The 22,277-nt window shown below is 41.8% G+C and overlaps 1 protein-coding gene across 1 annotated transcript; it reads left to right on the top strand.

The window, feature by feature from the left end:
- Positions 1-70: 70 nt before the first annotated feature.
- Positions 71-17,134, top strand: LOC306975410 (microtubule-associated protein 1S-like). The gene is made up of 11 exons (XM_079572939.1): positions 71-504; positions 2,571-2,666; positions 6,789-6,871; positions 6,998-7,135; positions 9,539-10,025; positions 10,370-10,453; positions 11,640-13,840; positions 14,479-14,617; positions 16,249-16,466; positions 16,597-16,846; positions 16,888-17,134. Exons 1-10 carry the CDS (start codon positions 339-341, stop codon positions 16,750-16,752), a joined length of 3,768 nt encoding a protein of 1,255 aa, XP_079429065.1. The 5' UTR covers positions 71-338; the 3' UTR covers positions 16,753-16,846; positions 16,888-17,134.
- Positions 17,135-22,277: the final 5,143 nt, after the last annotated feature.

Below are 22,277 nucleotides of genomic sequence, written 5' to 3'. Positions count from 1 at the left end.
ATATTTGTAAGACAATAATAAACTTTTAACGAGTGTGTTTACTGCCTATATTTCTAGGTGTTTATTCCTAAAGCAAAGGGCATAATGCTGGCAATGAATTAAACATAGTAATGTGCAAGAATCAGCATCCATGCAGCGCGCTTTCACCTCGTGTCCTGAATAATTTACCAGCCCCTCGCTCATTTGGCGCTGCTTGGGTGCGTTCTGCCACACAGCAGCTGGTACTCTCCTCCTCTCCGCACAAAATAAATAAATAAATAAATAAAGCAAGGCTGTCAGGATTTTTACCCTCCTGCTTATTCCTCCTATGACATCACATCCAAGTGCGGCTTTTCAACATGGCGTCGGGCCGGCTGCTGCTGCTGGAGGAGGATGAGGAGAGGAGGGAGGTCCAGGAGGAAATCGCTAAGCTCGACTTTTGCCACCACAAACACTCGCTGCTGATCGTCGTGGGGCGCAGCGGCGAGCACGGGACGGGACACATCGGCCGAGACATCGAAAGAGGTGAGGCTTTGCGCGCATCGCTTTGCTGCAATTCATGAGAGCTATACGCATAAAAAAAAAATCAAATCTGATATCACCTAGATAACCTATCGCCCATAACGCTACGCCGACCTCACTGCGGTGTTTATGTAATTACATGCATGCACGCCGCTGCTGACCGGGGGATGCGTCATCTGGTGATATTTTTTTTCCACCAGTTTTCACACCATTCACACAGCCATTCCCCTCAGGCTCCAATGCAAATTAACAGGAGCGTGGTTTGTCTTTGTAACATTGTACGCATTTGGCTTTTGGGCAAACGCTTCAATGGCTAATAGTCAACACATATACAACCTCCTGTCAATGCAAATAAGAGGGTTTACGTGCCAGGGAGACGCACAGAGCCAAAGAGGGCAGAAGGTACATCATGTCACGTTAGAGTAATTTACTGTACCGTGGGAACAGGGGCCAGAGAGGATGGATTAATATCTTAAAGGCCTTTATGTCAATGTTGTCTCATGTAACTATACCCTTTGGATATCATTTATATGGTAGGCCTCATTGAAAGGTTGCTCTAAATGCTTTCTAATGGTTTATTGATTGCATCACACATATTCAATAATTTAGCTCATCTGAATGGATGGAAGTCTACTTTATAGGAACACTTATTCAATGGCCACATAGTTGTCCGTGTAATAAAACTTGAGTGTCATAATTGTAATGTGTGGGTACAGCTTACTATTACTGTGAGCTCGTGCCGCATGTGCACAAAATGGGCAGTGATGGGAGACTTGGGGAATACCCATCCAACCATGACCTCACCCCCGCCCTGCGCTACCCATGGGGACTGTATATGCATGAGGCGATTCACAGCCCTCACAACACAGCACCTACAGTGGGAAAAAAGGTGCATCATTGTTCTTGGGTTTGAAGATGAGGAAAGATCACGTATAGCGATTGGTGGCTCAGTGTGGTTTGTACTCTATAGTGAGGATCCATGTTTGATTCCAGGTGGAGTGGATTATGGTATAGTGTTTGCATGTTCACCCTGTGTCTGGTCGGGATTCTCCAACATGGCTCCAGTTAGAGGTACTCCTGACAATGTTTGAACCTATAGCTCAAGATCTGGACCAGCTCAGGTGGCAGTGAAGGATGGGACAAATGCAGACGACTAATTTCTCCAACCCTATATGAGCCACCTTTACATAACCAAAATAGCAGAGTCCATGGAGCAGGGCCAAGTTAACCCTTTCCCATATAAGCCCGGGTATAGTTTGGATCTGGCTATATAAACCCGGCTATAGTTTGGATCTGGCTGTAAACACAGCTATAGTTTGGATCTGGCTATAAAAACCCAGCTAGTTTGGATCTGGCCATATAAACCTGGCTATAGTTTGGATCTGGCCATATAAACACAGCTATAGTTTGGATCTGGCCATGTAAACCCAGCTATTGTTTGGATCTGGCCATATAAACCCAGCTATAGTTTGGATATAGCAGCTATAGTTTGGATCTGGCCATATAAACCCAGCTATAGTTTGGATATAGCAGCTATAGTTTGGATCTGGCCATATAAACCCAGCTATAGTTTGGATCTGGCCATATAAACACAGCTATAGTTTGGATCTGGCCATATAAACACAGCTATAGTTTGGATCTGGCCATATAAACACAGCTATAGTTTGGATCTGGCCATCTAAACCCAGCTATAGTTTGGATCTGGTCATATAAACAAGTAATAATAGGTATAATTTGACTCTGGCCAGGGAGAGAAACTTTCCCAGGCCAAACTTTACCTATGGGTGGAAAACTACACCTCTCCAAGCCAGAAAACACCAATCTAATGATCTTACACTAATAGTAAATTGCTTGAAATGTCAGTCTTTTATTCAAGCATAATCGAGAGCAACTACACACATTGGTTTCTGTGTCTGGTTAAGAGTAAACACAAGTCTGGAATGGTTAGGATTAGGAACATATTAAATCATGGACCATTGTCACTGAAGCCTTTAGTGCAATTTATATGAGATACTGACTTTCTAAATGCAGTGATTGAGTTTATTAAGCCATTTTTGTGTTGTTTGCAGGTCTTCGTTCCTGGGACATCGACCTAAAAGGCTGTAACCTGAACCTCTACCTGCAGGAGTTCTTGTCCCACCACACGGCCTCATTCAAGGGCGCTGGTAAGTCCTAAAGAGACATGAACTAAACTTGGCAAACTAGATTAAATGCTCTCAACTGTACAAGCTAAAAAACTGCCACCCTTTTCATTCATATAAAAACTCCCCCATGGAAACGGCAACAGGAAGTGAGACAGGAAGGAAAGTGAAGTATGGGTGGGAACTCAGGACCAACAAACAATAGGGGCCTAACTGTGCCACCTTTCAATGTGAAGAAGACATTTTTTACTCTATTACCATACAATTTAGCTCCTAGTGTAACACAGATCGATAAATGTAGGATATACTGTACAACAGTAAACGGAAGTTGTAGGGATGTTTTTGCATCAAAAAAAGAATAAGAAAACACAAGGAAGGAAATGTGATATGTTCTTACCTGAGCTTAGACGAGTTGATGCGTACCTGTCTGGTCTTTTTGCGTGCCCGTGGAAGAGTGTGGTAGCTTCCAACTTCACCCCCGTTTGGAGCTATAGGAATACACTGGGAGAGGCTAAATGCTAACAACATCTTTGCTCGTTGTGCGTGACTGATCGCACGCATGAAGACCAGACAGGTACGAATCAACTCGTCTAAGCTCAGGTAAGAACATAATTCAGTATGTAAAAATGGTGGCCTGTTCCTTTAAGAGACCACCATCTCAGTTCTAATGAAGCTTCTTGAATAAATTATGAATACTTAAAAACCTTTTATACAAAGAAAAACTCCCGAGAGATTATTGACATAGAAAGGTGTGACCGGAAATCTTTGCAATCACATTACTTAAAGCTACTCTAAGCAATCCTGTTTTGCCAGAGCAGGGTTCACTACTGACACCTACTGGCAAAAAATCAAAAAGACTTAGTGCAGCTTTAATTTGGTTACTTGATTTTGGAAATAAAAAACAAATTGCGAGAGGACTGCTATTGAGATTGACGTTTTAAAATACCCATTCAGTTCCCAGTGCTCAAAGGGACTATACCGAGTTTAAAAATGTTAAAATGAAGTATTTTCCTCCTCCTACATGTTCCAACAATGTCCTAAGGTGTAGAATGAGCCCAGACATATTCACCACAACTGCCTCTAAAATCCTGCACTGTCACTCAAAAAGGTGTTAATTCGGGTCCGAAGTGCCGTCCTGCACACTTAATATAGAAGATGCAGTTACACGTATGACCTGAGGTGGCAGTAGTGAGTATAAAATAGCTAACTTGCATCTAGCTCCTTTAAGAATCACATGCATTTAACAACTTTTTTTGTTTTTTATTTTCATTCTATATTGGGTGAGCTGTTTTAATACATAATTGTTTCATTCATATTACCTAAATTATAGCAGTTTTTTTGTGTACTTTTGCTAATTATTGCCACCATGAAATGTGCATGTTTAATTGTGCAAACCTAGTTCTAAAAACGTCGACTGTCCGTTGTTCTGCACCACAAGTCATTACGGACAAAAGCTCAACGAAATATTCTAGCACAACATTCTGCTGAAGTGCAACTCTCACTCCTTTATGTAACACTGACATCCTGCCAACTTTATGCATACTGTATATCTTACTTTGAGCAGCTTCCAGAACGTATACTTGCAAGTCTAATCTGCAGTGTTGACTGGTGCAATCAATTATGAAGGGAAGTGGTTTGAGCTAGTAAAACATCCGTGACTATCTATGAACAGTAACCATCAAGATAACTGGTTTGGGTGAGCAACATTGTGCAATTTTGCTTTCTCGGATTGTTCTGATACCGACTTTTTGTGCCAATATTACAGATTTGGAAAGATATTGTCCAGAAAATCTTCCTCGCAGTAGGACTATAAATGTCCCATAAGAGAGGTGATTTATTACCTTGCGGAAGTCACATCCATTTATCCTACCGAAACCACCCTGGAGTGTTGCAGGCGTATTATAACTACCCCGCAAACTGTCGAGGTGTGCAAATTTTGTTAGCAACGGGAACATGTTTTGACAAGCGAGTCTAATCAGCTCCAGCTCTACACCTCCACAACAGCTTCCACAGACTCTCCCACTGCTTTTGGACACAGCAATGGCAGAGAATGATGATTCAGAGCTTTGTTGTCTGCGTTTTATTGCTCGAAAGGGGATCCAGAATGTCTCCTACATCACACATCACATATGGCTTCGTGCAACTGTCCAGGACGCTTTGCATGGCCGACCGATGATGTTTTGATACTGTTGTGTGAAGTGCTGAGCTGTACAAGAGTAGACATAGTAGACAAAGGTTCTTGAGCCGTCATCCGTACTTGGTCGTTGAAGTGCTGGACGTTATGCCTTTCCTAAGAGTCTTCATCATTTTACAAAGCTACTTTACATTTGTTTGATTCACTGGTTTACAATAAATTGGGTGTCTAAGCTGATTTCAGGCCATTTGGATGTGCTGAATCCAAAAATCACATTGGTTTTGCTCAATCAGGTCATTAGTGTGTTTCCATCCTGGAGCCTTTGTCCACAATTAGGGGAAGGCTGGAGTTGGCTATAACATTATTTGCATTTGTGCTTATATTTTGGTACACAAAGCAGCTGTGCTCAAAAACTAGCATGTGTTGATGACAATTTATGAAATGAAATGTATCCAAGATAGTGGCGCAGACTGGTTGCCTCGCTTCCGTCAGTCTACCCCAGGGCAGCTGTGGCTACAATAGTAGCTTAGTGAATGAATAATGCGATATAAAGTGTCTTTGAGTGTCCAGGCAAGCGCTATATAAAACCGATGCAATATAATAATAATAATAATAATAATAATAATAATAATAATAATAATAATAATAATAATAATAATAATAATAATAATAAGTATTATTATTATTATTATTATTATTATTATTATTATTACATTAAGTACCATCAAAGTACTAATACACATTATTCCATTGTATATGCAACCTGTAGATACAAGTTATTACACATTGTTACATAGCACATTACATTGTACTTACAATGTTAAGGTAGTGTAAAATAAAGTGTTGCCCCACTTAGCACAAAAACCTGACTTGATACAGTAAAGTGGATGCCATTTTCCGATTCTTTCAGTTCTAAATCAGTATAACATTTTTTAGACACCTCACAAAAAGTATTTTTTTGTAACCCCGTGTTATCCTTAAGGGAAAATGTTTCTCCTCGGGGTTAACTCTATATACTACCAGTGGTAAATGGAGAGACTGAGGTGGCTAATGCTTCGGCTGCTGTAGTGAAATAGACCATTACAGAGACATGTGTGTGGTGAAATGGCAGGATATATAGTTAAGTGTGTGAACAGTTTTAGAGGTCGTTGACGGATAACGCAACCCAGGGCTGAGATAGAAGAAAATGCTTTGTACGGTTGAATTTACACTAAATAAACAAAATAGCGTGACTGGACAGCCAAAGATACATTTTAATATCACAATATGTCAGTGATGCAAATTCAGAAATTTGCATCACTATAGAAGAATTTGAAATATTTTGCACTATCGATGCAAATCAGTCCAGTGTTTTCCAAGTGTTGCTACAAACACAGTGAAGCCGTTATTCATATGGAGAGTGAACATTTTCCTCTGGGCTGTGATGTTCATCCACTCCCCTGCGCCGGATTTGAGCAGGACATTGACTGAACCTGGCAACCCGTCCCTACAGTGCCTCTGACTCAGCAATTTCCCTCTCCCTCATCCACAGGGCTGCGCAATTAAAACAGAGCAGAGACATTTTGACACTTGAACCTCGAACATAATTAATAGAAGTGACTATGGCAATTATTTGGATTTTTAAAAATGCCAGAGAGAGGTCGGGATGTAGCTTCTGTTATTGTTGTATTAATAAACACTTTTAAAGAATTCTTATATTATTTTACATTTGAGATATTGCATTTGTGGCTGTCTTGCTTCTATATTATGTGTATTTGTTTTATGATTTTACAAACTGCTCCAGTGTGAAATTCTAAATTGTTAAAAATACAAAGGCTTCTCCTCTGTTTTCCAATATCTTACTTTGTACCTTTTCTTTTCTCTTCTTTTAAGAGCTTTCTTTTGTTCATACCTTAATATCCCAACTTGGCTGTGAATCTTCTCTGTCTCTCAGTTGTTTTTCACACCGTGTGACTGCCTGTTTAAGCTTTAACCCCTCCACTCTCCCGTTGACTTCTCTCTCTCTCCTTTAGGCCAAAAGTGTCTGCGCCACAGCACCAAAACGTTGGATTCTCAAGTGCTAATCAGTCCCACACCAGAACAAGTTCATGCCGAGGTGAGCCTGCCTTTTGTACACCTGTATATGAGCATAATCGTTCTAATTTCTGTCCGATTTAACTGGCAGAAGATATAAACATTTCAGTAAAGTGAAGTCTTGATTTACTGGATGTATTTTCTCCAGGTGTTCTCACTTCTGTCCAAGGACTCGGCTCATAAACTGCTGATTTTGGCCGGTCAGAGTCTTGAAGAAAGTGGAGATCTGCTCTTTCACCAGGGACTGTTCTCTCCACACCAGCTCAAACAAATACTCCACAAACAGGTGGGATTTTACTTTTTATTTACTTGCTGCATGCTTCAATGTTCATATAATGTTCTAGTTTCTTGATGTATTGATGCCGGGAAAGTTCCTGTACAAGACACATTCAAACATAGACACTGGAGGCAATGCGGGTGAGGTATCCTGCCCAAGAACACAACAACAAGGTTCATTATCCTCGAAAGAGTTTAAGGTCCAACTGACTGAAGGACAGCTTAATCCACAAAGCAGTGAGAACGCTGAACTCTCCCATTTCCTCCCTCCGTCACTGCCCTTGAGAGTTTGCGATGAGATGTTATAAATGAATAAGAACTATTGAAATCCGCCATTTTAGAGTGTATGAGACTCGCTATCACTGTCCATCACGTTAGGAGTCAAGGAGGACGAAAGAAAGAAAATAAATATTATAAATGGGGTGGATGAGATTGAAAAGGAGCCTTAGAAAGCGCCAATGATAGAAAAAAAAAATGCAGAAATGATTCAAAAACTATTGCAAAGGAGAGCAAGAAACCATCCGGGAAAGAGGCGACCGGTGGCAAGAAAGAAGAGGCCGAAGTGACAAATAAAACAAAATAAAACGTTTCAAAACAAGAAATTGTAGAAGAGAAACGTGGGAACGGCGATGAGATCGAGGGGCAGCCATCATGCTCCAAACATTTCAACCCCAGAGGACTTGACAGAGGAGTTTATGAAGCTTCAAGAGGAGGAGGCACAGGGCCGCCATGTTGGAGGGTAGCTAACATTGTCCATAACATTAAACGCCTGAACCGAGGGCATTTTCTCCAGATCGGCTTTACCCAAATCTAAAAGCTTCTCGACTGGAGAGCAATGGTGTAATTTCTTATTCGGAAAACGAAGTATAGGTAAATACATCTACATAACTCCATGCAGTGTCCAAATGCTTTAAATGTGAGCAATAACACTAATGTTTCTATGGAAGTGTTTTTTGACGACACAATCCTGAGCTCTATTGAAGCAGATGCCTCCGATCTCATACGAGGCCTGTAGAATGTAATGTCATCTGAGCAATTTAATAACACACATAACATAGGGCTGTTCATTTGATTTTAGCAGCAGCAGTTGTGCAAGTAGAGGAGTAAAAATTGCACACAAACCACAATGAACAGAAGGCCGCACATGATGAAATGTATGTCTGACTCCGGGCACTTCCCGTCGACTAAGCAGACAATGAAATCAAAGTGAATTCCAGCGAGTGTTTTATTACTTCCCTTTCCTGACTTCGAACTGCAAAAGCAAAAGTCAATTCATATTTCTGACAGACACAAACATACATTGAGTTAATGCCAGTGAAAATGACCATTACGATAAAGGTGTAAAACAGACACAGTGGACACATTATATCTACTGCAGAAATAGAAAATACAGCTGCTTGGATTACCTCTTCTGTTGAGAAAAATAGTCTGCACCATAGTTTGCAGCATTTCCCCTTAATAGAAGGGACTTTGGCAACCATTAAGTTGCAGTGAATTGGTGTACCAAATTATATCATCATGTACTATATACAAGGAACTATACTATACTAAAATTGCATAGTGTTTCTTCTTAGCTGCTGTATCTACATTTTTTAAATGTTTTTCTGGGTTTGTTATCTAGAGTCAGTGTCAAGACATCACACACATAGCTGGGACGATCCACTTTTGTCACAATCCGATACGCATCACGATACTCAGGGACCGATCCGACATTTTTAAACTCTGTATAGTCCCTTCAAAAATGTACTAAAAGCCAATGTGTTCAACGTTTGTTAACAAAATGCCATTTGATATTTATTGAAGTGTTAACCTCCTGCCTTAACCAAGCACATTCTACAGTTCGGCTTAACCCAACTCTAAAAGCTTCTTGACTGGAGAGCAACAGTGTAACGCCTCATTTGAAAGCTAAGGCCTACAAGAGTTATCCTAACTTTTTTGCTGTGTTGTCACCAAGTCACCAAGCACTTTTGTCGTGTTTTTGTTGCTTTTTTAATAGCTTTGTTTCATGGCTTTTTTGTCATGTTTTTGTTGCTCTTGTCACTCTTGTCATCACTTTTTTCGTTGCTGTGTCATTGATGTTTTGTCAGTTTTTTATTGCGTTTTTGTCGCTTTTCTATTTCGCTATTGTTGCTTTTTCAGTTTTTTTGTTGCATTGTCATCCTTGTTATTTTGACACTTTTTTCCAGAAGCTGCTAGATTTGCGTAAAGCCAAACTGTATAAAATGTGCACGGTTCAGGTGGGGCTTAAGAGGTTAAGAATGAAAAGTGTTTTTAACTGTGTATCTGTTACTGGCAAACAAAGGAGTGTCTGATAAAAATGCCTCCAAACACAAGTATTGTGATCAGAGCTGATATTTCGTCTCAGCCCGAATCACCCTGCAGATTTTTAAATGTGTAATTGTTGTGCTTTTAGTTCCTCGGTCGAGAGGGCTCTTCCTCCAACCTCCGCGTGACCCTGAGCTGTCCCAACATCGGCCAGTGGAGAGAAACTCTGCTGGAACTGCACGGCCCCTACTCCCTCCTCATCAACCCCCCAGAGGTGCACCCCGCCATGGACTCCGTGGGGGACTTCAGCGCCCTCGTGTCCAACACCATCTCCCCCATGTCCCCCTTCGAGGTGCTGCCTCCCCCCTCCACCGTGGGCTTCCTCAAACTGTCCCGCCCGTGCTGCTACGTCTTCCCAGCAGGACGGGGCGACTGTGCCTTCTTTGCTGTAAACGGGTTCACCGTGTTGGTGGACGGGGGCTCGGAATCGCAGGCCTGTTTCTGGAAGCTGGTGCGCCACTTGGACCGGGTGGACGCGGTTTTGTTGACTCACATCGGGACAGAAAACCTCCCGGGGGTCAACACCTTCCTGCAGAGGAAAGTGTCCGAGCAGGAGCTGAGGGTGGACGTGAAAGGTGAGGCATAAGATGATCCCATACTCTGCTGAACTTTCTTTTGGAGCGATATTGAGCATTTGTCAGGGTTTGGGCTTGTTCGTTCTCTAAACCTGTAAACCTTCACCAGAAAACAAATCAAGTCTACACAAAAGATGTTTTATTAATTCACTGAATCAGCTTTTTTTCTATAGATTTATATGGGAACTTGGAGCTTCAAACAAAACATACATTTTTTTCACACTTTAGTACACACAGTACTTTCTCAATTAGGCTTGTTCTTTAGATACACAATATTTATACACAAAAGTTTTAATGTGTTTGTTATATATGATTTAAATCTGAATGTGTTTTTCTCTGTACAGAGGACTCATCCAAGCGGCTCATCTCCCCAGAGCTCGGTGTAGTGTTCTTTAACGCCCCCAACAGGCTGCAGCCAGAACTACACAGTAAGTCATCTAACTGTACAGCACGTGCACTTCTTACAGATGATAATATAGGGCTGGGTAATACTTTGGTCAATCTTGACAGTTGTCATGGATCTTTATAATCATCTAGTTCTGGAATTTGAATGAGATTGTTTTGTGTTAAATGACACGAGAGAAAAACAGTTGTTTTTGTTTGAGCTGAGGAGTTGTATAAAAGTTCATGAATCAGCAGCAGTTTTTTTTTATTATATTATGAGAAAATAAGATTGAATCCAAAATCGATCAATTGCTGGGTTGCAGGTTCTAGAATGGGATGATGTCACCTGACCCAGTGGGGGCAGGAGCCAATTTTTCCTATTAATTGCATTACACTTTCACAAGTCAGCTAAAAAGAAAATGCATGAATTCCAAAAATGATCATTAATATCAGTCACTGGGCCCATGATCTCTCTGTACAAGAACATTTCAAAAAAATCCCAAAAATTCCTAAAAAACAAAATCATTTTACCTCTATATAATATTAAAGGCCGCTGTGATATCACCTGCAACCCAGCAATATGAGAAAACAATTACGATATTCCCATATCGTCCAGCCCTATGATAAAATCACTATTAGTGGAGAAAATTTCCCATCAAAAAAATCATGTGCATAATGCCACCTTCTTTCCCAACACTGAAACACAATTCAACAATTCCAAGGACCCTCTGCTAAGTTGTAAAGTACCCCTAGTGTTTTCCAATATTAATAATATATAATTAATAACTACCACCTGGGAGGAGCTCAGAGTAGAATCGAAAGGAGCCCGCTGAGGTGGCTAGGGCATCTGTTTCGGATGCCTCCTGGTCACCTAACACGGGAGGTGTTCCAGGCATGCCCTAGTGGGACAAGGCTTCGTGGAAGGCCACAGGACACGCTGGTGGGACTATGTCTCCGAGCTGGCCTGGTGTCGCCTCGGGGTCCCCCCAGAACAGCTGGAGGAGGTGTGCGTGGATCGGGATTTTTGGGCATCTCTGCTGAGACTGCTGCCCCCGTGACCCGGCTCCGGATAAAGTGGAAGAAAATGGATGGGTGGATGAATGGAATAACTACCACAAATAAATGAAATCTACATGCCTTGTATATTTTCTTTCTTTTGATCGTAAATATTTGCTGGTGTTTTGTGTGTGGAAATAACCCTAACTTTTATTGTTTGTGTGTATTTCTTAGATGTGGACAATGTGTTGAAGAGCACTCAGCAGGGAGCTCTGACTGTGCAGCTGCTGAAGAAACTGGACATCAAACCACAGCCCATGGTCCGCCCCAACAACACCCCCCTGGAACCAATGACCCTCTTCCAGAAGATGGGAGTGGGACAGCTGGACCTCTACATCCTTTCGCCGGGCAAAAACAGCCAAGAATACCAAACATTTATGCAAAACTGGCCCGACGCTGCATCATCAGCCTCTAAATCGCAATCTTTACCGCTCACGGCGTTAGCGAGCGTGTGCGCCTTGCTCGTATGGCACCCGGCGTGTCCCCAAGAGAAAGTCGTCAGGGTTCTGTTTCCCGGTGTGACTCCGCAAGCGAAACTAATGCAGGGACTCGAGAAACTGAAAGGACTGGCATTTTTACAGAAATCTACCGTAACCACCGGGGATTTGGAGAACTCTGGTGTGGAGAAGAAAGGCAAAAGAGCCGATAGTCAGGACAGCGTAAGGTCAGTGGGCAAAGACTTGCGCAAAATCGTCAAAACAGTCAAGGAGGACGCGAAAGAGAAAGGGAAAATCATGAACGGGGTTGATAAGACTAAAAAGGAGCCCAAGAAAGCGCCGGTGATAGACAAAAACACACTTAAGAAAAGAGATATTAAGAGTAAAGAGGAGAGTAAGGAAGAAAACAATGTGAAAAAGGATTTGGCTGCACCCAAAGCAAAAACAGACAATAAAACAAAGCTCAAGAAAGACGCGAAAAATGATTCGAAAATTACTGCAAAGAAGAGTAAGAAACCATCCGGGAAAGAGGCGAGCGGTGGCAAGAAGGTAGAAGCTGCAGAAGTTTCAAATAAAATCAAATTAGATGTTCCAAAACAAGAAATTGTGGAAGAGAAACATGGGAATAATGATGAGATTGAGGAGCAGCCATCTTGCTCTAAAATTTCAACCCCAGAGGACATGACGGAGGAGTTTATGAAGCTTCGAGAAGAGGAGGCAGAGGGAGAAGCAGCGCTGGTGGAAAGCTCTGATGGTGCAAAGCAATTAGAGAATGGAGAGGCTGCTGAAAGTGCAAAACAAGAAGCGACCAGTTGTCCAGAGAAAGAGCAAAGCGGAGAGACCGTCAAACCTGCTAAAGTTGTCGGTTTCCCGTCTCCCTTTAAAAATGAGCCAACCGTCCCGCAAGACCTAACCCCGACCGAGTACACTTTGCTGGACGGGGCCTTGCAACACAGCCCCCAGTCGAAATCCTCACCCGAAAACCAAGCTCCTGCCAGTCTCGAAGAGGCCACGGTGGAGCAGACGTCTTCAGAGTCTAGACCCAACAGCGCGGGACATACCCCTTACTGTCTGTCCCCGGATGACGTTTGGGGCAATCGGGGCACGCTTAGCCGGATACAAACGGGAAGCGCGGAGTCCGGTGACGCCACTGAGGCAAACGGTTCGGCGAAAGAGCAGAACGAAAAAACGAAAAGTAAAGAAAAGCATTTGAGTTTTATGACTCTGGGGACTTTGAAAGAGGTGCCATCAGATCCTTCCCCATCGTTGACGACTACGACGACTACGCACTCCATGCCGGCAGAAGTCGGATCTCCTCAGTCTACAGAGGTGGACGAATCGCTGTCCATGTCCTTCGAGCAAGGTACGAGCCAGAAAGAAGGAGACGACTCCAGCATGCACCACTCGAGTTCAAACGGCGGACACTTTGCTGGATTGTCCTTGCAGATGAAGAAGCCTCCGCGATCTGTAGGTTCCGAAATGTCCCGTACGCCCAATTCCCTTCATTTGGAGACCTTGCCCCATGACGTCGACCTGTGTCTGGTTTCGCCTTGTGAGTTCAAACACTTCAAAGCTGCAGACTCCGCGTCCAGCAGCGAACCGTCCAAGGGGTGTAACAATCACCACAGCAACAACAATAACCACAAAGACGCGTCGCCAAGTGAGTCCAACGCCCCGCTCGGGACGGAGGACTGCCCCTCGACCACGGCGGACGCGGTTTTGGATTCGGATGAGGATGATTCGTGCAGCGAGTCTTCGAACTCCCCGCGGGATGTTCGCCCCGGGCTGTCACTGCCCCCGGACCCCCTCCCCGTCCCGCAGAGGGATAGTCCACCTCTGCCCCCGCTCCCGGACACCACGATGCCCATCCCACAGTCAGAGTCAGACGCACAGGCCAAGAGGGCTAAAGCGGGAAGCATGAAGCTGAAAAAGTCAGGGGTGAGTATTCAAACAAGGGAATTTGCAACATCAAATTTTTGTTTTGTGATTATTGTGACAAGAAACATTAAAATATTGAACAGAATTAGCTGTCACCAGTTTTACAATGGAAAAAAATGCCGTCTAAAAGAAATAGTGAAAAACTGCTTGAATTAAGACATTTTATGCTGATTTTGAGTAGGTTTGATTCATCTACTTGGATGAAGAACTTTAAACTCAACCCCCGCCTTAACCAAGTGCATTTCCTCCCGTTTAGCTTTACCCAAATCTAAAAGATTACAGCCTCTAGGCCAGTAATACCTCATTTGAAAGCTAAGACCTACAAAAATCATCCAAACTGCTTTTTTGTTGGATTTTCATCACATTTTTGTCACATTTTCATCCTCATTTTAGTCGCTATTTTGACAACTTTTACCAAGAAGCTTTTAGATTTGAGTAAAGCCAAATGGGAGAAATGTGCTCGGTTCAGGGGATTAAGAGGTTAAATAAGATTGCCAATGGAACAAAAAAGCCAAATGTAAGAAAACACATTCTTGTTCCATTGTCCATACATAACTGAAAATCACCACCAATCCAAATATTTCCGGCATATATAAGATATATAGTGTAATGTTCTCCTTCTGTTTTGTTGTCGGCAGGTGGTGGAGAGTTTGCAGAGGTCCAGTTCAACAAAAACCCGAAACCAAAGCGGAGCAAAAGGATCAAAGGAGAATTTATCCTCTGCTCGAACTCCGTCCTCCAGCCCCAAGACATCAGCCAAATCATCTCCCAATCCAGGTCTAACATCTGATACTTTATTGACTCAAAATAAATGTTTTTTACTATATAGTTAAACTGAGAATAGCCTTTCAGAATGTTACGACTTCACATTAAACATCCTTTCCCTGAGTGCAAGTTGTAGGGCCAAAAAGTAGAATAAAACACAAGCATTTATTTTATTACTTTGAAAAGGGAGGGGTTGTCACCAGTTCACCTACTTGGTCCTCATCCATATCCATTCTTTCTATCTAGCTAGTCATTAGGAGCATGGTTTGCTTTTGCTGGCAACAACAAATTCCAAAATGTTACACAGTGTGCCCTTAAATAAATAAACAACAATCACATGCCACGAAGAACAGGATGTCCAAAGTTTGTTGTTTTAAGAGGACAGGACACTACTATCTAAATATAGTAGTAAAGTAGTAAAGTCTTTGCTATTGTGTACTGTGAACATTGAAATTGTGATTTTGGTTCAAAGAAGAATTTAAAGCATCACTGTTCTGTCTTGTGAATGGTCATAAATCCAAGCGTACATGACTGGGAAATGTCATGTAACTGAAACCCATGAGTAATAATCAGTGTTGGGGGTAATGTATTACAAATCATTAGCTAAGGACTAAAACATATTACTTGAGACACATTGAGTTGCTTGGAGTGCTTGAAATGTGCTATAAAAATACATGTGCCTTATAATTGCCTTGCCTTACTTACAAATTACCGGAATGTATTAGTCATCACAATTCAAGTAGTTACAAGTGCATTTAAATATATGAACGAAAAAATGACAAACTTCCCAAAACGGACACTGGTGTGATGTGCAGTTGCATGTAGTTAATGTTGTCAAAACAAAGCAGAGAGAACAGGGGAAGGAGAAAGGAAAATAAAATCTTTTTGCTCAGTGGAGTTAGTACTGTTTTTAGTTTATATTTTATATTATATTATTTGAGTTTATTTCTTCCGCTTTATCCGGGGCCGGGTCACGAGGGCAGCAGTCTCAGCAGAGATGCCGAGACTTCCCGGTCCACACACACCTGCTCCAGCTGTTCTGGGGGGACCCCGAGGCGACACTAGGCCAGCTCGGAGACATAGTCCCACCAGCGTGTCCTGGGCCTTCCACGAGGCCTTGTCCCAGTGGACATGCCTGGACCAGGAGGCATCCGAAACAGATGCCAGAGCCACCTCAGCTGGCTCCTTTCGACGTGAAGGAGCAGTGACTCTACTCCAAGCTCCTCCTCACCCAATCGCGAAGGGTGGGCCCAGCCACCCTGCGAAGGATGCTAATTTCGGCCGCTTGTATTCGCGATCTTGTCCTTTCGGTCATTACCCAAATCTCATGACCATAGGTGAGGGTGGGAACGAAGATCGACCGGTAAATCGAGAGCTTTGCCCCCTGACTGAGCCCCCTCTTCACCACAACAGACCGATACAGCGACCGTGTCACTGCCGACAATCCGTCTATCGATCTCACGCACCATCCGTCTCTCACTCGTGAACAAGACCCCGAGATACTTGAACTCCTCCACTTGAAACAGTAATATGTAATACGAACATATTACATTTTTATAGCTGTAACTACTAATACAGAATGCATTACAGTCTAAAAGTAACTAGCCCGGTAATAATGTCTTCTCCTGTCCCCCCCCCCACAGCCCCAAAGCCAGCCTCTGTGGGTGAGGTGAGTGTTTATGTGGACTTGGCCTACATCCCGTCAGGCGCCTCCACCTCCGCGGTCAGCGTGGACTTCTTCAGGTGTGTGCGCTCTTCCTGTTACATCGTCAGCGGCGACGCCCCTGAGCGGGAGGGGCATATGAGGCAAACGCTGGACGCTTTACTGGATGGCAAAAGCTCCTGGTCTGATGCAATGCAGGTAAAGAAAACTACTGTAGTATATAAGACTATATAAGCGCACGAGAACCACTGATGTAGAATAAGAATGGTCCTCTGAAAACACGAGACCTCTACTAAATGTTGTGTGACATCCCTGCGTGTCTCTTTAGGTGACTGTCATCCCCACCTTTGAGTCGCCGTCGATGCAGGAGTGGTACCAGCAAACCCTGGAGCGACAGCGTGACCTCAACATCACCGTCCTGGGCTCCAACAGCACCGTGGCCATGCAGGACGAGACCTTCCCCGCCTGCAAGATCGAATTCTGAGGCAAACGTGGCCGAAACGACAGAAAAACTGCGATTTTGACTTGACAATGTTCGAAAAAGCCTGAGGTGTTTCATTGAGAATGGGGGCAGGGACGTTGTCTATTGTTATTTGGCTGATCTGAAAAATGGACCAAGTTTGACGATTGTGAATTTTTATTTTGGCTGATTCTTCTGAAAATACCACACAATTGATAAAGGAACTCTGGCTTGTGCCCTCATCAGAGAGAGAGAGATCATTGCAATGTCTGAAAACAAATGTCAATAGAAGAGACTAAAAGCACTGGCGCTTCTGGACTGCGTTTGCCAAACTCATCCTCCCACAAACACCCACTTAGTTACAGAACATGCATCTCTTTGGGGAGAAATCCTTTGATTCTTTGTTAGGAAAAAATACATAGCAGTAATAAAGGCATGTGCAAGTCAGACTGAGCTGGCAAAAGATCAGTTAGTTTTGCTTCACTCTGTATGCTACATTTAGATTTGTTTTAAAAGAACACAATACGAGCACGTTCATAAATGATCCGATGCAATTGACCACTTTACTTGTCATTTGCATCTATTCCAATTTGGAGCTAGATATATGAAACAAAAGCCTCATTCAGAATGTCTGTCTTTGGTCAGCTATTGTGAGGTTATCTTTGAAAAGTTCTGTGACTCTGTTGCTAATATCAAAAGTGCACTGTACATGACTGTAACGTAATGTTTGCCTATGGTTTATCAGTGACTAAAAAAATGTTCTGGTGGGTTTATGAATGTCCAAAATGCAAATTAGCTTCATATTTACAGGAATGGTCCAGCAATTGTAATGTATTTCAAGTCCCAAGAGCTTTTGCAAAATGGTTGTACTGTTTAAAATGTATATGTTATTTTAAGTTGTAGATATTGCCATGCATTGTATTATAAGTTATACAGTTGCAGAGAGGAGTTATTTATGTAAATAAGACTTTGGTGGCCTCAAATCACAGAAATGTTATGGATGCGAAGAAATCGCAAAGAAAGTTTGACTATGTTTGTAAAATTTCCTCCCATTTTCATAACAACCAGCAACATAATGCATAACCCAGGGCTGTTGAACTACCAAATTAATTGCCTCTTTTGTACCTTTTGGGAACAAATCCATCAAGCATAACATTATGACCACTTGTCTCGGTGGAGCCACTGTTCTTTCCGAAAACCATTTTTGAAAAATCGATACAATCACTGCAGATCCTTCAAGAGCTGCATTTCAGGACATGCTCCGACCCAATTGTCTTTTTTTTTTTTTTTTTTTTTTTGTCAAATTGTAACTTATTTTATACCCCAAAGGCTTGTTATTGTAATCCTCATAGAGATTATTTATTGGTGTAGTAACAAGCCTCCAATATGGCCATTTCATTTATTTCATTAAGGACTCTGAGACAATAGTGAGCCTTCATTGGGTAGCGCTTTAAATTAAGGTGTGCTCGTTGATTATTAATAAGGTATTAATAAGGTATTAATAAGCATTATTAATATGCTTGTAAAGTATATACACTGCTTATTATACTTTTATCTGTTAACATACTAATAAGCCATTAATAACATGCTTATTCATAGCCATCCCTATGAATAGGGTTGGCTATTCAAAAATGACCCTTAGCCCAACCCTGACCGTAACCCTTAGCCTAACCCTAAATTGATTACTGATGCTTATTAATACTTAAAGGGGCTAGTTAGCCATTTTATACTCACTACTGCCACCTCAGGTCAAACATGTAACTGCTGCTTATATACCCAAAGTAACAACTTTTTGAGTGACAGTGCAGGATTTTAGAGGCAGTTGTGGTGAACAGGTCTGGGCTCATTCAACACCTTAAGTCTTAGGACATTGTTGAAGCATGTAGGGGGAGGAAAGTGCATAATTTTAACATTTTTAAACTCTATAGTCTCTTTAATGAGCACACCTTAATCTAAAGCGATACCAAAACATATTATAAAGATTCCTCCTCAGATATAAACTAATCATCGGCAGAAGTCTATATATTTTACACTAACGTTATTAGTTACTTTTAGAGAAAAAAGTAACAATGTAATAATATACAACATTTTCAAAACACTTGCCACAGGGACAAGTAAACACAGAGTTTATGTCAAGCCCTTTGCATCTAATCTACTCCCAGGACTCGTGGACAAAAATGACCTGTACTTTTCACTAAAACTGTCAGTGGTCAGAATGTTATGACCCTTTTCTGTTTAACTTTCATCTCCACTTGTAACGTACAGTATGTCAGTTATTATTCGTATGTATTTGAAACCAAAGTAGACCACTATCCCAGCCGAATGCAGACACTTTTCAGCCTTCAAAGTTAACCATTATCAGTCTTTGAATGTCCCGCCTCAATTGTAAACCACAAGACGCCGTTTCTTACTTGCTACTTTTTGACTTGAAGCTTGAACCTGATCCCTCTATAGCCTTTGTGTATGTGTCCCGCATGTGTCAGAAGTGTACTGTATGTAGTTCATTCATGATATTCATGAATTAAATCTGTGAAAGGAAGGTTGATGGTAAAGACGTGGTTGCGAGGAAGTGACTCAACGGTTTCTTTCACTTTACAGTCGTCAGTTTCTGTGTGGTTGTGCGGGAGTGAATAAAGAAAGTTAATCACTGTTGTTCAAATGGCAATGTTTATTTCAGGGAAGTTCAGAGTTTGTTAATTATACTGTCAGTTTTAGCACATACAAAGAATCCAATACAATAGGTCATAGGTGCACAGTGAATGGTGGGAAGGGAAGAGTTCAGCCTCGTGAAAGCCTGCTGGATGAGACCTGGAATAGATAGTTGTACTCAGCAGGGGCAGCTTTACAAAATATAGTTAATTGCAGGACCAGTAGCGTTCAAAATATTCGAAGCAAAGGTCCAGAACATAGGGGTTGAATTTAAGGTTATTAGGAAACAATCCTCTTTGTAAAATAAAGTAACAGCTTAATTACTGTGAATTACTTTGAAATTATTACATTTAATCGGTTCCTGTCGTTATTGTCTTTATACAGTGAAAATAAATGCTGGTTCTTAAATAGCAGCTAATGTCTATGTAATGCTTCTCCCTTTTTCTCACTACACCACATTGAGCTCTGGTTTAGTTCAGCACATGGCTTCATTTAGAGTCTGTATAGTCCAGAGATTATACAACTTTTAAATTAGTTGACAATTATTTCAGTTGTTGATTAGCCTATTATGTCGGTCTTACTAATAAAATAACATATTTGTAGATTCTTTGCTCAGGTCTGTATAGATCATGAGACGTCTTTAATGTCCCAGATAAACGATACTGGAATGTCCTCCATCTCTTGTTTGAAGACTGTGAAGTGGTTCTTCCAGTCCCCAATGGTCCCTAGAACGAGAGCAAGTCTTTCATAGTCAAGGAGATAAGCTACTTCTGAAGCCACAGCATCCCTGAGGCAGATTGGCAGAAGGATGTCTATTCTGCACACAGAGTGTCCTGGCCAGCCAGCAACTCCTGCATTACTCTAAGGTCATGCCCACAACACGCCCAGGTAAGGAGGAGCCAGCCTGCACAGAAGGGAGGAACCAAACGCACAAAAACGGAGATCTCCAAATCCAGGACTGGATCTTGACAATTTTTGCTGATTGGTCTTACTCCCAAACTATCTCTCCGACTCTCCAGGAGGGGGCCAGCTTCAGCATGGGCAGGAGGGCGCCATCTCAGTGCCAAGAGAGGCTTGTGATCTCGGCCAGTTATGCCTCTGTTACTGAATGTGGTGATTAGGGCTATTTAAAAACAGAGTAAATAAAAAAGTAAAAAATTACAAGGGAAAAAAGGAAAATGTATGAGAAACATGAGAACAGAGTTAAAGCCACACTGCGAAACAATAGAATTTGCTAGTTTTTCTTGTCATTTGCATGTATAAACTCTAGATGGCCCTAATACACTACCGTATAGGCTTTGTTGAAGGGCGATTACAAAAGTGAAACCTCACAGATGAGTCAAGGTGTGTGTCAGAACAATCCTCTTCTTAAACGGGACTACTTTACCAGAGCGTTGGCAGCTCACACTGACGTGAATCCACAGGTAAATCTTTTTGTGATGTTAGAATGAAAATGTACTGAACTGTTGTTGAGAGACTTCTGGGATGAGGACTGCTTTTAGTGTGACACAGGGTCTGTTTAAAATCAATAATTCAAATGCTTGAAAGGTTGCACAGTTGTTGTAAACAAAAAAGGACATATTTAAAGCACAACTAGGCCTACTGGGGCATTAAATAAACAAACAAAGAATATGTCTTAAAAGTAAAACTCCATTCACAACAAATGGTTTCACTTTTGTTATTACTGAGATGCGGTTTGTCTGAGTTACGCCTACAAAGTGAGACGACTCCTTTATAGCCTAATAGCCTGTACGTTTATGGGTCAGATCTTGTCTCTCTTGTAGTCAATTATTGTCTGAGTGGCGGTGACTGCTCTGCACCACTGACATTAATTTCCTAGTTTAAATCGTGCTGCCTTGTGTTCTTCCTTAAGCATTAATGGCTCTCATGTCAAACTTTTTTTTTATAATTTATTATTAATTTTAATAATTTATTTTGTGATACTTTCTTATAACAAAACACTTGACTTTGACATTGGCTGTTCAGCATTTCCATAGCGAGAGTTTGGTGAAGAACAAAACTTGATTGAAATAGATTTTTAAAGCTAACCGTGACGAGGATCTAACTATGGGTAAGTATCATTTCAGCTCTAACCGTGCTTAGCTTACAGTACAATACCTTTTGCGTACCTACTGTATATCTAGATCTATACACCCCCTTTCCTTTTAGTGCAACCAATTGCCTTCAGAAGTTGAATGATGATTTCTGAATGATGTTGACCTAATGACTAAATAGAGTCTACCTGTGTGTAATCTAATCTCAGTTCAAATACAGCTGATCTATGATGGTCTTAGAGGTCAGACACACCAGACAGATCCGGGATAACGTCATTGAGAACTATTAAGCTGCACAGTAACAAATAAGTAATTTTATAAATATATATATATACATATCTTTGTGGAAGTGCACGGCTACACTAATTCGGGCCGGGCTGGTCAGACTCCAGGACTGTTTTATAGTCCCAGTCCGCCCCTGGGTGTGGCTGCTGTGTGTGCAGAGAGAAGCAAGAAAGGTTTCAACTTTCATTGTGCTTCATCAACGCTTTATCAGGTATCAGGTTTCGTTTCACAATGAATCCAACGGTGAATTAAAGGGATATTTCATGATTTTTGATATAGGGCTTCATTTAGCCATCCAGAGTGTTGTTGCTTTCTGGAGATATTTTTTTTTAATACATGCAGTCCTCATATTTGAAAGGTTTAGCGATGCCAGGCTGATTAGACTGATTTGCGTAAAATGTCAATAATATTTGGCAACAAACATTTTCTTGTGTTCTCCACTTTGTGAACGGACTTTGCGCTCTACCGGAAGAGTCAATAGAAAAGGAAGTGCTGGTCTGTGACAAAAAGTGTCTAAAAGAAACAAAAGTGGGCGGGGAGGAATAAGGTGAATAGTGGCGT

Source organism: Gobius niger, assembly GCF_951799975.1.
Source record: "Gobius niger genome assembly, chromosome: 16".
Taxonomy (NCBI): domain Eukaryota; kingdom Metazoa; phylum Chordata; class Actinopteri; order Gobiiformes; family Gobiidae; genus Gobius; species Gobius niger.
The sequence above is the reverse complement of the archived record's forward strand: the minus strand, read 5'-3'. Positions and strand labels throughout refer to the sequence as shown.

Bases quoted from the DNA above. Each gene is read 5' to 3' on its own strand.
- LOC306975410 (XM_079572939.1), top strand. From the start codon at position 339: ATGGCGTCGGGCCGGCTGCTGCTGCTGGAGGAGGATGAGGAGAGGAGG. The intron at 2,667-6,788 runs GTAAGTCCTAAA...TCTCTCCTTTAG, and splicing joins GGCCTCATTCAAGGGCGCTG to GCCAAAAGTGTCTGCGCCAC. The intron at 13,841-14,478 runs GTGAGTATTCAA...TGTTGTCGGCAG, and splicing joins TGAAGCTGAAAAAGTCAGGG to GTGGTGGAGAGTTTGCAGAG.